Source organism: Rhea pennata, chromosome 5 (genome assembly GCF_028389875.1).
Source record: "Rhea pennata isolate bPtePen1 chromosome 5, bPtePen1.pri, whole genome shotgun sequence".
Lineage (NCBI taxonomy): Eukaryota > Metazoa > Chordata > Aves > Rheiformes > Rheidae > Rhea > Rhea pennata.
In genome coordinates, this window is record NC_084667.1 from 19097260 (window position 1) to 19111803 (window position 14544).

General features: G+C 44.6%; 2 protein-coding genes across 2 annotated transcripts; both read left to right on the forward strand.

Annotated features, from left to right (window-relative positions):
- Nucleotides 1-106: 106 nt before the first annotated feature.
- NDUFS3 (NADH:ubiquinone oxidoreductase core subunit S3) lies at nucleotides 107-5373 on the forward strand. Its single transcript, XM_062578084.1, has 7 exons — nucleotides 107-167; nucleotides 308-370; nucleotides 1206-1303; nucleotides 1564-1713; nucleotides 3192-3317; nucleotides 3718-3837; nucleotides 5123-5373. Exons 1-7 carry the CDS (start codon nucleotides 122-124, stop codon nucleotides 5288-5290), a joined length of 771 nt encoding a protein of 256 aa, XP_062434068.1. The 5' UTR covers nucleotides 107-121; the 3' UTR covers nucleotides 5291-5373.
- A 4271-nt stretch (nucleotides 5374-9644) lies between these two features.
- FAM180B (family with sequence similarity 180 member B) lies at nucleotides 9645-14219 on the forward strand. The gene is made up of 4 exons (XM_062578085.1): nucleotides 9645-9963; nucleotides 10033-10209; nucleotides 12351-12430; nucleotides 12960-14219. Exons 1-4 carry the CDS (start codon nucleotides 9939-9941, stop codon nucleotides 13404-13406), a joined length of 729 nt encoding a protein of 242 aa, XP_062434069.1. The 5' UTR covers nucleotides 9645-9938; the 3' UTR covers nucleotides 13407-14219.
- Nucleotides 14220-14544: the final 325 nt, after the last annotated feature.

Sequence of the window (14544 nt, forward strand, 5' to 3'; positions counted from 1 at the left end):
GCCACCGACCCGGAAGCGCCGCGCCGAGCTCCGCGCGCATTTCCGCCTCGCGGGAGAAGCGTCACCGTGGCGGCGTCTTCCGCTTCCGGTCCGTGCCCTTGCGCGTCCGCGCCGCGGCGGCATGTTGGCGGCGGCAGCGCGGGGGCTGGCGCGGGCCGCGCTGCGAGGTGAGGCCGGGGCCGGGGCCGGGGCCGGGGCCGGGGCCGGGGCCGGGGCCGGGGGCCGGGGGCCGGCGCCGGCGCTTCGGCCGCCGCCTTGGCCCGGGCGGCGCTTCGGCCGCCTCAGCCGTGTCTCTTTCTGTCCGCAGCTGGCGCAGCCCCGGCGGCGGCGCAGGCCCGCGCGGCGGGGGGCTCCGCGGCCGAGACGCGCCGTAAGTAACCGGGCCGCCGCGCTCCGTCGGCGGGCGTGTGCGGGAATGACCTGGGCGCCGGGCCGGAACGGGGCTTTGCTGGCAGCCCTGCTCGCCCTGCTCTCTCCTGCGTGTCCGTTCGCGTCCTACGGCCCGCTTGTTCCGATCGCAGCTGTACAGCCGTATTGCCCCTCTGTGTCACGGGTCTTGCCTAATAAGTCTGCAGTCATTTTAAAAAAGAACAGATAAAATACAGCCCTAAAGTGTTTTGAGTATGAGTGAGTTTCTTAGATGGTGGTACATCACACGAAAACATGACTATTCTGTCTACAAAAGCAACTTTTTTTTATGTCCTCCTTTTCTCGCCTCCCTCTCTTTTTTCCCACTCTCTTTCATCCTACTGTTTTCTTTTTTTTCATCTCATTGGACTGTTCCTTCCTGCTGTATTTGAAATACACAAAAAAGTTCTTATTTTTTTTTCTGAAGGGAAAATGGTTTGTGACCACACAGCTTAGTACTGATACAAACTTGCTGTCTTTATGAAGGTCTCTATTTCTGTGTTGCACCGTTTATCAGATGTAGTCTACTACGTACTTTGCTTCTTTCATATTTATATATATATACATGTGTGTGTATATATATATATATATATATACATATATGTTTAGTTTGAGATGTCCCATACATGAGCTGACCTTTGTAGGTTATCTGAACCTGAAGCTGTCCACCTATGTCAGAGCTACTGAGAGACAACTAGACTGGTTGTGGCTTGCTTTAAAGTAATAAGGGATGGGATTGGCTGCGCTTCTTTCTGTAGCTTACTCTGTTATAACTTTGGGAACTTTGTTCTCTTTAGCTACTGTCAAACCAAAAAATGAAGTAGAACAGAAGCAACTATGTGCTTTTGGGGAGTACGTGGCTGAGATTCTACCCAAGTATATCCAGCAAGTACAGGTTGGTGCTGTCCATGGAATTATTCTTAGGAGGGGACAAATGAATGCACTGTTTCTTTCTTAGATATGAGAAATTGTTTTGAGGAACATAGATTGTCAGAATTAGATAAAAGCTGCTACTATTACTGAGCCTTTTTACTTGATGTCATGTGTGTGTCTGCTGTGCCGTATACTGTCCTTGCAGAAGTGTCCTGCTAGATTCAGTGCAGGGATCTATTCTGTTAGTGTCCATGATAATTCTCTTCTCACTCTCTTCTTTAGGTGACCTGTTTCAATGAGTTGGAGCTTTTGATCCATCCCGATGGAATCATTCCAGTTCTGACCTTCCTTCGAGATCACACCAATGCTCAGTTCAAATCGTTGGCTGACTTGACTGCTGTTGATGTCCCATCTCGGCAGTATCGCTTTGAGGTAAGAATTGTTTGTAGGTACAGGACTCCGAAACTCTCGCAAGTGCTGATGGCTTTGGATGCTGCTGCAGCTCTGACTACATTCTTTGCTTTCTGACAGTCAGCAAATCCACTCTGAAATGCTGAGTTTTGTTTAATCTGTTGATCATAGAAGCAGTACTTTAATGGATACTGCACTACCGTAACTGTTACTGCACTGACACGCTCAGTTAAATGGGTTCCTGGTCTGGCTTTCCCTTTGTGTTCTACTGCAAGTTTCTTTTTTACCAAAATCTTTAAACATTTTTTTCTGGCCAGGTATGAATTAGTACTCTTCTTTCTTCCACTTATGTCAGCTGTCAAAACAGAACTAGATTTTTTTTTTTTTTTTTTTAAATCCTACCAATCTTCTTTACAATTTTTCTTTTCCTTAAAAAAAGACATCTAAACCAGCAGAAGATACCTGGGGCTCATGTGCTGTCGGAGGTTGGTTATGGTTTAGGGGGAAGAGATGTCCTTTCCCTGTCCAAATTACTATCTTCCAGACAAGAGGAAGTCTGAGCAGCATGATAGGTTTTTAGTTCCCAACAAATAGCAAGGATGATGAGAAGTAGCTGATTTATTTCTCCTCCTTAGTCTGTCTTATGATGTTAAATCACTTACCAGCTGCTGCTCAGAAAAGAAAGTAAGGAATGGCAGGTTTACTTTACCTGAATTACTTAATTGGAGGATGTCTGTTGTTTTCAAATATGGCTCTTTGCCTTGCTAATAATAGCTAACAGTTGTTAGCTATTACATTAGTAACGTAACTTGTGTTAGGCTAAAATACCTCAGAGATTAATAGAGAGCTTCCTAGCTTGAAGGCCTTCAGTCTCTGAAAAAGCTGAGGATTTTTGAAATTAGCATTTTTCTTTCATAAATCAGGATAATAGAGTAATAGAAATAGGTTGATGAATTCACCTTTTCCAGCCACCTGCATAAAGGCAGTCAAATACACTATGTGGTATCTTATAAATGTTTTTTTTTTTCAGTCTTCTTGTAGTATGTTCCCCCCCCCCACTGGAGGTTCTAATAATCCTCTTAAGCAGACTTTATCACTGTTTTATCGCCCGAATGATTGCAATTTTTCCTGCTATCCAACTTGATTACTGAAAATTGAGTGCATTTCCTCTTATCTTTCTCCCACTGTATGCTGAGAGTAGTTGACAGCTATTTTCTTTGTGAAGGATCCCTTCAGTGTGCATATATATATTTTTTAAGATGAGCATCCCTGTTTTTTTCACACTTTTGAGGACAAAACAGAGATAAGCTACGGGAGCCTCAGTTATAGAGTATCTTTTAGTGCCCAGCTCTGAAGTGCTGATGTGGTTTTGCTGAAAAAAGTTATTTGAAATAGTCTACATGTCTCTCTGCTCAGCCAGTATTATACTGTGAAGAGATCTGTAAAGTCTGTCCTTTTTCTTTTTTTTTTCTTTTTTGTCCTGTTTTGTTTTGCTTCAGGTTGTTTACAATCTCCTGTCTTTGCGGTTCAACAGTCGGATCCGCGTGAAGACATATACTGATGAGCTGACACCTATTGATTCATCAGTGTCTGTGTACAAGGCAGCAAACTGGTATGAAAGAGAGGTGAGTTACAGTGTACGTAGGTCTTGGAAGTGGGTTCCCTGTGGAGAAAGGCAGTTTGCCTGATTAAACTGATTCCTGGGGCACTGAGGAAGAGAGGGAGAAGGCTGCCTTTGGGAACAGGAAAAGAAAGGTTTTAGATATTCCTTTGAAATATTTCCTGAATCACTTGCACAGGCATTGCACAAAGCTGGGCAGGCAAGAGAAGATTTTCCATCCTAGTACACAAAGGGGTCTTCTTTCTAAAAAGAAGAGCCTTACTTCCAGCACTGTGCTAGAGGACCCCTTTGTTTTCTCAGTTGGATTGGCCTTCCTGGATGAGGTGGGGAAGCATGGAGCTGCTAGGAAGATTAAGATGGCGATGATGTATGTAATTCAACTTATTTGGCTCCCTTTCGCTTAGGTTTGGGACATGTATGGTGTTTTCTTTGCCAACCATCCTGACCTAAGGCGAATTCTCACAGACTATGGGTTTGAGGGCCACCCTTTCCGGAAGGACTTTCCACTCTCTGGTTATGTGGAGGTAGGAGACATGCTGATATCTAAAATTACAAATTACTAATACTGTTATCTGAGTTTTGATACAGAGATGCAAGTGTTTTATAATCCTTGGTCTGAAAAGCCCTGAGTACATTTCAAGTGTCTGCCTTCCATAAGAGTTGTGTATACTTACAGCATGGAAATTTGAAGTCCTCACAAAGTATCATCCATAACAAGGGCGCCTAATGCCAGAGACACTGAGCAAACTTCATCTCCTGTATATAAGCATAAGGGAATTGTCAGGCAGAAAAAGCTCTTTTGCTTTTAGTCTCTCATCTGGAAGATTAAGCTTTCCATTGAAAAGCTGGAGATTCCCAGAGGTTTGAAGGACTGAGCTGATCTTTGTGGAGCTGTAACTTCACTTTGTGGAGCGTTTGTAGGCCAGTGCCTAGATTATAAAACTCTTCAGTTGCACTGACTTCTGCTGTTCATCAAATTTTTACCTCTGAACATTAGTCGTGGGCGCAATAAGTGTGTTTGTTCTCTGTTTAGTTCTAAGTGACCACCTCACAGAAGCACTCATATATGGTGCAGTTCTAAGACCAAACTGAGTCTCAGGAAAAGATGGTAAGGTGCTGTGGGGCAGCAGAAGGTTTTAAGAGTATAGAAGTAGCAGAGAATACTGTGAGTGAGGATCACACAGCATCAGACTGGCACAATGAAGACAAATCAAACCTGTCAGAAGTGTTTGGTACTAACCTGCACTTCAGTCAGGTCTTCTTTTTGCCCCATGTTCTGAGCTTTAAGTAAAGAAGTCAAATGGAAACCAAAGAAACTACTGTGATAAAGATTCATAAAGATTCATAAAAATTCATGAGTGGTGCCCAGGTGTGCCCTGGGGATGGGCCACAGGATTTCAGTGGCTCAAGAGAACTTTGTCATATGACAAACTGAACATGTTATTCCCAGTGGACTGCATATGAACTGCAATCTGGGCACTCCTAACACAGGGCAGTTAGCCAGGACACTTGAGGTACGTGGTAACAAAGATGAAGGTTTTCCTGGAGTGTTCAGGGGCCATGGTGGCATCTGGAGGCTTCTTTGTTTTTTTCTTCTTTTTTTTTTCTTTTTTTTTTTCTTCTTCCCAATAATGGGGAGGATTGAAACTGTGACAGAGACCTGCGGTCTACATATGGCACGAGAACTGAGAGGGTCTGTTCTGGAGGGTGGTCTGAGAGCATGTTGTAACTGGGTACAGCTAATGGTAATGCTGCTCAGGCTGGGGACTGTATGATAACAACTGGCCTGTGTCCTTTGCACTGTTGCAGGTGCGGTATGATGATGAGGTGAAACGGGTGGTGGCAGAACCTGTAGAGCTGTCTCAGGAATTTCGGAAGTTTGATCTCAATAGTCCTTGGGAGACATTTCCTGCCTATCGTGCAGCTCCAGAAACCCTGAAAATAGAAGCAGGAGCCAAGAAAGAAGATGCAAAATAGTAGCAGAAGGGAGAGGATGTGTGGTACTATCCTTCCTGTTCTACCATAGTATTTATAATAATAATAAAAGTTGATATAACGTTTTTGCCTCTCATGGTGAAATAATGTTGTTTTTGAACAGACTGAAGAGCATGGTGAGCAGTGTTAATTTACAGTACTGATAGTCCAATTGGCAGATGTTTATCTCCTGCTTTGAGTCACAGGATACTGGATTTGTGTCTTTTTGGCTTGCAAACTGAAAAGAATCCAGGCATTTCCTGTGGCTAGGATACTTTAGATATGTAGCTTCTGCTAGCTGTCCATGCAAACATAAGTCATAACATGAGTTCTCACTGGTGCAGACTCTAGAAGCCTGTGCTGAAGCAGCTGTGGAGCTTAAGTGAATGGACAGCAGTATCTCAACTCTGAGACGGATACTGGGAAGACCGTAATAATGTAGCAAATAGGCAGAGCTTTTGTAAATGGTTCTAATATGGCTGCTTTTAGGACAGCACAAGTATGTGGATGCAGACTGAAACAACTGTGGCAATGTCTGCGTTGCTTCCGTGGGAATTAGGTCAACGTCTGTTCTGCTGGCACAAGGAGGAGCTGCAGGTAACCTCTCGCATGCCACTCTGGCACACTGGCTTTTCTTTTTTTCTTTTCTTTCTTTTTTTTTTTTTTTTTTTTTTTGAATCTTGTATTCTTTACTTTCTCCAGCCTCTTCTGATCATACTTTTTCCTGCAGTCAGAAATATCTCCCCTCTCTCTAAGGATTTAAAGCCTTTTTGTTGCTATTCCAAATCTTTTTGAGTTCTTTGATATAATAGCATTATCTTTGTTCTTGTGGAAAATCTCAACTCTCTCCAAAAAAGCTGGAAAAATATTGTGGTTTCAGTTGACTTGTTTGAACATGATTACATTACAGCAGTCATCAATTAATAATGTCACCTTGTCTCTAGTCCAGAATATGCATGATGCAGCTGTGTATCAGAAAGCTGATTGCCTTCATTAAGATGTGAAAGTTATCATATATGAGATTTCATAAAATAATTCACCAGCTGTTTGTAGCGATCCACTGAATCATCACAGCACCACTTGCAGATTTTTAAATTAAAAGATGATTGATTAAAGTAAGGGGGCTGAGGGAGGTTAGAGGTTTGGGATGAAGGAAGTGATAGACTCAAATAATGGAAAAAAAAAAAAAAAAAAGGAAAAGAGACCGTTAACCAGTTTGACTAGAAAGTGATTTGCTTGTGGGAACAAAATCCTGGAGCTGAATGGTATGTTAAACTCATCATGTTTGTTTCCACCCTAGCTTTGTAAGCACTGACTTCCTAAATATTTTTTCCTCCTTAATTTGTTTCAGACTGCTATGGCTGACAATACTTGATGTGTTACTCAGGGCAACATTTTCTACTTAAGACTAACAGCATTTGCCACTCTCCTTAAAAGTTACAACTCTTTATGGGAAGGAGAAGGGAACACACAGAAATAACAGAAGTTCTAGCTTTTATACAATTCCTAGCTCCACTTCAGATCTGCCCACTCCATCAATTGAACAGATTAAATAGGAATTGTACTTCTAGTCAGTCCTACATGTTCCACAGCTGGTTCTGTTTTCTGGTGCAGTGGCTTTTCCTGTGTGCCAATGCCTCTTGCTCAAGAGAGAAAAGTTCCTGGCGTCATTTCTGTTACTGTGAAAATGCTTTGTAAAACACATTCTTCCCCTGCGTTCTCCTTCCCCCGTCCCAGGTTGCTTGAGGTACTATGCCAAGATTCATGGTCTGCATATCATAAAAGTATGTATTTCTCACGATGATAAGCCAGAAGACTGTCAGTAGCTGGAACAGAAGGAAAACTGCCATTTAAACGTAATGTGTGTGCAGAAGGTGAATTTGATTGAGATAACAGAGAGATGTTAAGACCCAATGCCATGTCAAGTTAAAGAAAGTGCAAGGTTTGCTAAGGAATGGTGGGTACTCAAGTAGGACTAGCCAGCCCTGTGGGACAGCACAGACTCCAGCAGATCTTTTATATGCAGATTAATTGCTAATGCACCACACTCTCTTGTCATTAGAGAAGTCTAGGAGTTTACAAAGAGTACAATTTACTCACCCAGATGTAGTCTCCTGGGAGACTAGGGACCAAGCAACTACACAAAGGAGTGCCAGTGTTGGCATGCTACCTCCAGAGCCTCCGCTTCTGCACCCCAAGGGCTGTCCTTGTGTGTGGTGCCTGCCCAACCCCCGGCTTCCTCGTGGTTGGTGGGCACTAACTTCATGCCAGCCAAGGCTGTCGTCAGCTCCGTCAAAGCACAAAGCTGTCTTGCAAATCCTCCATCCCTGCCTGGCCCACACTGTCAGGCTGCGTGAGCCTGGGTTGGATTCCCCAAATGCAGGAGGACAAGGAAATAAGAAACGTATCTGCTGTAGCTGAGTTACAGCTACATTATTTGGAAGAGAGATTGCCTGCTACTGCAGGGTCTAGTAGACCTTACATAATGATTCACAGACAGCATGTTGAGCCACCCCGACCGAGCGTGTTTTGCTGGAGTTTTTCAGAACTGTAGCACTTATCCCTGCAGCTGGGCCAGCAGACTCTCCTCCCAGAGGATGTGGCTAATGACGGTGTTAAAGCATCCACCTGCTTTGTGGCCGTGCTCTCTGCATAGGCAGCCTTACAATCTACAGTCAAAATTCAGATGAGGATTTCAGATGGGCTTTCAACTCCTGCCGAGTGGAGGTTATGGCACTGCTGAAGGACAGGCTAGATGCCAACATGCTCAATATCATGTGTACCACTGCATCCCATTGCATCTTCCAAAAATTGTGTGAGGCCTGTAGAGAGGCCTCTGTGTATAGGTGCAACAGGCTGAGGCCTCCTCTGTCACTACTGCACAGCCTGTTACTGCTTCAAGCAGTAGATTTGTCTCAGATTGAAAGAAAAAGACCAGAAAGCAATTTGCTTAAGGAACAACAAGGGAGAAATCCCTTGCTTCATGTGTCTGCCCCAGGACTTGGGAACTCACAGTCCCCAGCCTGAGCCTTTCTAGCAGGTGCTGAAGGGAGGAGGAGGATGGGGAGAGGAAGGTTAAACCACCAAAGATTCATGCTAAGGAGAGGCTGTTTCATGGCCCCCCATCAGATGTAGGGTTTTTTGAAACATGACTTCTAGACAGAGTCATGTGTACCCTGTGGATTGTCAGGGGACTCTGGCACAAAACAGAAGGCACTGAATCTCACTACACAGATGGGTCATCAAAGTCTGCCTCTTGAATAACGTATTATTCACACTTCAATAAGATATCTCATCTTGAAAAAAGCAGAAGCAGCAGAAAATAATCAAAGCTGACAGAAGGTTGCTTCACTTTAAGCTAGCCAAGGCTATGACAGAAACAGCTCTTGTTTCAATCCAAACTGAGGGCAAGACTGTCTCCAGATTTTGAGGGCTTCAAAATCCAACCCTCCCCCTCCACCCACCTTGAAAAATCTGTGCATCTCTTTCATATGAGCTGCTGTTCTTCACGGCTGGTGTTAGTCCACATGTTGGAAGGCATAACTACCTGGAAGCTTTAGAAGATTTGTTTACTTTGCACACTGACAGTTTGCTAACAGGTACATCATCCCTACCCTCAATAAAATATCCAGTGACAGTAGTCACTGCAAACTTGCACCCTCTAACTTACCAAGAAAGGTGCGTGTCTCAGCTCCACTACATGTCTTTTTAATCAGAAGACAGATTTCTTTCCCTACAGGGCACCTTTAACCTGATGGAGATGGTGTTACTACTTATTTGTGTAACCCTAGCAGCCAAGAACCTGTTGACAACACTGTGCTGCTCACGGCAGAAATACGGAACAGTTTGAGTGGGGACTAGGCAGAAATAACAGTGAAAAGATGTGTAGATTATCAGTTTGATCAGTATTTCTTTGCATTAGTAGATTTTTTAGATATTTTGGTTGTTCAGACTTTTTACCTTGTTACTCTGTTTGAGTCTCTATGGTTTTCAATTTTCAATTTTTTACATACATAGCAGTGTAGATTTATGCTGCTTCCTGTTTCCACTGCAGATTACAGCCGAATGCTAGGACAGATACCTGCTGCAAAAGGAGTAAAATGAAGCTTTGTTTGCATAATTCACAACACCAAAGGCAGACCATGCTCGTTGTGACCCAGAAGTCTTGTCCCAGCAGAGGACGATAAGGTGCTAAAGCCTGACTGGCTCTGATCCTTGCTGTTTGCTAGGTCATTATATTAAGTTCTCTCTCCAGGAGGTTTGTTACAGAGCTGAACAAGTGACATTTCTTCTGCCTGCTTGTACATTTTGGCTGCTGCTGCCCCACCATGAATCTGTACAAACTGCCAGCCTTATCCTTTTGTGTCATTTCAGGATTGCTTTCAGGTTTTCAAACTCAGTAAAAGGAAAAACTGAAAATGAAGCCAAGGAGCTGAGTAGAAATGTCAGGGAGATGAGATAGAGATGCTGTGTAGAGGGAGAAAGGACTGGGAGATCCACCCACTCTTCGGAGGCGCTGATGTGCTTAGTGAAATTTCTTGCAACTATTTACTTTCTTTAATATATCACAGTGAAAAAAATCATCCTGTGGAAGAAGAGCTTAAACAATTCTGCCAAAAACTTCACAACAAAGTCTTCAAGTTTCCAAAATATGATGGAAAATATTCTTCGGGACAGTAAGTTCAATTGCAAGCCCTTCCCAGGGCTGGAACCAGAAATAGAGAAAGATGGATCTGTTCCAACAGAGGCTGCTGGGATCAGAAGAAGCAAGGAAAGAGAGCGCAGCAAACGGCTCTCCCTTCCCACACCGCATTATCTGCAGAGCGGGTGCGAACCACTGCCGGGCTCTGCTACCATGGCGCAGGTGCAGCTCAAAGCCTGGCTGATCCTGTATGCATTTGCTGGATTCCAGAGGCTGACAGGTAGGAAGGGCATCTGCTAGTGATGTGGCTTCTCGGCTTGGCAAACGCATGTGCAATCCCAGCTGTGCTGCATTCTGCCTGCGTCTTCAAATACAGTCAAAGGCATCGGCAAGCAGTGCTGACACAGGCAGCTCTGGGTTTGAGAGCTTATTAACGGGAGTCCCAGCAGGGCTCTGCTCTTAATGAGGAAAAGAAATAAGGAAGTTATCTCCACAGAGTTTTGAAGATGCCTTACTCCGAGTACACACTGCTTCGCTGTTCCCTGAATGTCTTACTTCCCTTTACAGTCTGCGCTAGCGTCTTACCCCTCAGTCACCAATGGTTACTAGCTGCACTGCTTCCGACGGTGTGCCCAGGTGTCCAGCGGGAGAGATGCTTATACCACCCTGCGAGATGAAGATTTGTGCTACTTTTGGTGGTAGGGGGGAGAGTTTTCTTGGGTCTTTAGTGAAAAAGTCTGCTTCTTCAATAATGTTTGTGGATTTTCTAGATGTTTTTGGAAAAAACCCATTGAATGGGGGAAAGAAAGGGACCATCCCCCCATGTCCAAAGGACATTTATTATTTTAATACATTATTTGTGACGTCCTGTTTAATTTTTGCATTACTTTATTCAAAAAAGTCTAAGACTACATATGAGACAATTTTAGTAAGTCAACAAATTCACTGGCTTTGCAGCCAATTAGATGTCTTTCTGTAGAGGTTTCTGAACTTAGCTACAGGAGGGTGAAATGTGGATCAGTCAGCTGAGAGAGAGGCCCAGAAGTTTCAGATGAAGTAATAGTTTTACCTGAGCTATAAGCCTTAATAGCACATCCACAGTGCGGGAAGAAAACAGCAGCTAGCATCCTAGCTCGCGTTCCAGAAAATGCAGCTGGCTGAGATGCAGGAGCCTGCAGCTGTGTAGAGAAACAAGCCTCCTTAGTCCAAGGGGGGAGCAGGCCCCTCCTTCAGGCAGCTTGCACATCTCTCTGAAAAGCTTTAATCAAGGATGGAAAGTTGGAAGTGGATTGGTAGTAGTCACCATATGCATACACAATTAAACATTTTTTTTCTTTTTAAAAGCACCTCCTGACATTAACTCTTGACTACATAGTTTTTCTCTCTTACTTATGTTGAAAAAAGCCTTTATAAATAGAAATATATATATATTAAAGAAAAAATTGTCAGAGACCTTCCTATTTCTTGCCAGCTTTTTCCTTTCTGGTGCTTCAGTCCTCATGCCCAGAGGCAGTCTGTGATTCAGACCAGCTGCCCTCTGTTTTGTCTCTCCTGACCTTAAGGATGAGCCTCTAGCAAGTAGAAGAGGGTCTTGCTAACATGACGACACTGATAACACAGAAAGGGGAGAAGTTACAGCCTCCTTCTGAGGGTCCTGGACTGAGACGGCTTTTTTTTTTTTTTTTTTTTTTTTAAACAAAGAAAGAAATTATATACAAAGGCAAAATAAATGTTCAAAGTTAGAGTGGAAGTTTTTGAAGAATTAGTAAATGAAAATTGAAGAATTCTTATGATTAATATGACTCAAGTTAATGAACTCCCATTCTTCTGACCCAGTAACAATCTTTCCCCAGTTTATGGCAGCCCAGCAAGGAATTAGCAGGATGTAAAAGGATGTAAGAGCTGGACAGGATCTGAAACATTTTTCATTAGCCTACTATTCTGTCCCTGTCAGTAGCTAGTTGCAGATGCTTAGGGAACAAGTATAAAACCAGGATAAGCATCAAATAATGAAACCACCCAAAGTTCTCATAGTTTCCAGTCATGCAGGGCAGCATTTCCTTCTCCTAGAAAAAGCTAGAAAGCAACCAAAGACACCAGTCCAAGACCCTACTGTAACAGCGCCCAGCCCCAGAGCCTTCCTCACCGGCTAGCATTGCGGGGGCCTTCGCTCCCATGTGCTTTAGCTCTGTAAGCAGGCTGGCTCATCATCCTCAAAACTTACGCTTGCCCCCATTAATCACCTCTGCTTTTCTCGCAAAGCTTGTTTTGTTCATCAAAAATCTCGTGTTCAGCATCTGCCACATTTGGCAAATTATGTGCAGCAGCTCAAAAATGTTGAAGACGTGATTGACAAGTGAATAACAAAAATAAACAAGCGCTGAGATCGTGCACTCCCAAACTCTGCCTAATGTTTTCCAGATGAGCATCTTTACAGCAGGGATGGTGCCGGGGCGAACGTACATCATCGCCGGCCGGAGGACGCCGCCGTGCTGTTAGAGGTCGCCTGTGGGCCGAGGCACTGCTAGCGCCTGCCGCTCCCGACTCCCCTGTGCCGCTGGTTTGCGTTTGCGTCGCTGCCCGGGGTCTGGAAGGCGCTGCAGCCATTAGCTAAGCACATTTGCACTCACCCTGCCGGCCCCGGCGTGCAGCCCTCCATCCCTCCTTAGGAGGGTCCCTAAGCGCGGAGGTGACTCCCCCGCCAGGCACTCGCCACCCGGCCTCCGCTCCCCCCTCTGAGGGGCGAGGGCCGTGGACCCATGCCACCCCTGGCCGCACTGCCCTGCGCCCACCGTGCCTCCGGTCGCCTCTGCGCCTCCCGGCTCCTGCCCAAAGGGAAGGCGAGGTGCAGGGCAGAGGGGTTTGGGGCTGGTGGGGACGGGCTCTGTAGGGCAAGGAGGGTCCTGGGCAGCGAGTCCAGAGCATCCCTCACTCAGTCCAGCTCGAGGTTCATCGGTGTCACAGGTGGCCTCACATCTCCGTGAAGGTTTGTGCGGGGCTTCTCATTGGCAGCCTGCTCTTCTCTTCCAGATGCTCTGGGCAGGGCTGCACATTGAGGCCAACACGACAGTGCGGCTGCAGGACGAAGAGCTGGCCTCCCTGCGCCCAGCGCGGCGGTTCCTCCAGATTTTAGAGAATGAAGTTCCCAGAACACCAACAGAGATTGAGCAGCAACTGAAATATTACTCACTGACTGATACCCCTTTACCTGTGATGGAGTTTGACCGTCTCCTTTTCACCAGTGTTTACTGTGCCTACCAGATTCGATCCATTCAAGGTCTGGATAAAAATCTCTGGATCACTCTTTTTTCTCAGCTAGTTGATGAAATCTTTCGTGATCTCTGCAAGGGGTTTTGCCCTGCAAATTCCACCCTCCTCTTGGCTTCCTGGCCCTGGAAGGAGAAGCCGCTACATTTAGCATCGCTAAAGCAGTTCTATCGTTCCAACCTGGCCAGGACCAAGAGAGACACTTACTAGGAGAAACTGCTCTAGCAAAGGACACGTCTGAGTTCAGCTGCAAGCTCAGTTGTTTTCAATGCTAGCAATCATCCCACACGATGCAGGCCGCTGTGCAAGTGCACCAGCCCTTCCTGGTACTGCTTTCTGCATTATGCTGCCAACCTTCTAGGGATTTATGCACGGGCTTTCATTTCTAAACTAAATAGGACAAAGCTGCAAAGTGTATTTCACCCTTTCATCTGTGCTGTTGAAGTGAGGCTGGGTTCTTTAGAAGTGTTACCCAGCTCGATCCCTGACGCTTACAAGGGGGATGTCCTGGCATCGTTTTCTCCAGGGTGTTAGCACTGGTGTACCGGCTGAATTCATCCTCCATAATTCAAGTTTGCCTCCTCATAATCAGCCTGTGGTTTCAGCTGATTGCAGTATTTTTTCTTCTCTCCAGGAAGCAACTCAGTAGATGCTGGTGTGTTTCACCACAAAGATGACATATTTTATTTCAGATTTCTGCTCATGTGACATCACATTTTATGCACCTACAGTAATTTCCCATATTGTGTATTCACTTTCCTTAACAAAAACCAAACAACTCCCCTCCCCAAATGTATGTATTCTGTAAAGCTTTCTGGTAGACATATATAACATTCACATATATCTACTGCTTTGTATCAGTTATAAGTTTGGGGCACACTTCCTTATGTCTCATTTAAATTCCTAAGGATCATGACCTAGTTATTGCAACTTCAGATTTTACCTCTTCTCTGAAGTCTTTTTGTACAGCTATGGCACTTTACAAGCCAAGTATAATAAATATACAATATCTATCCTCAAAAACAGGAATGTCATTATTTTGTAGAAAGAGAACATTCACGTTTCTCTGTCTTACATACTGTAATGTAGAATTAAGTGAAAGTAATTTAACTATCCAGGAGAACTTTGATTTTTGTTTGTTTCTATTGCGCTTTCTGTTGCCATTAGGTACATTATATTTGAACATGCAGGCCCTGCACTGAAGTGAGAGCCATAATTCCCTTTGTGTCAATATACTTTTAATTTTCCAGGCTCAATAAAACAGAAATGTGTGACATTCAAAGTGGGAACTGCTACCTTTTGACCTAGTTTAGTTTTCTCCATGCCACTGTTATCCGACAGATGGAGA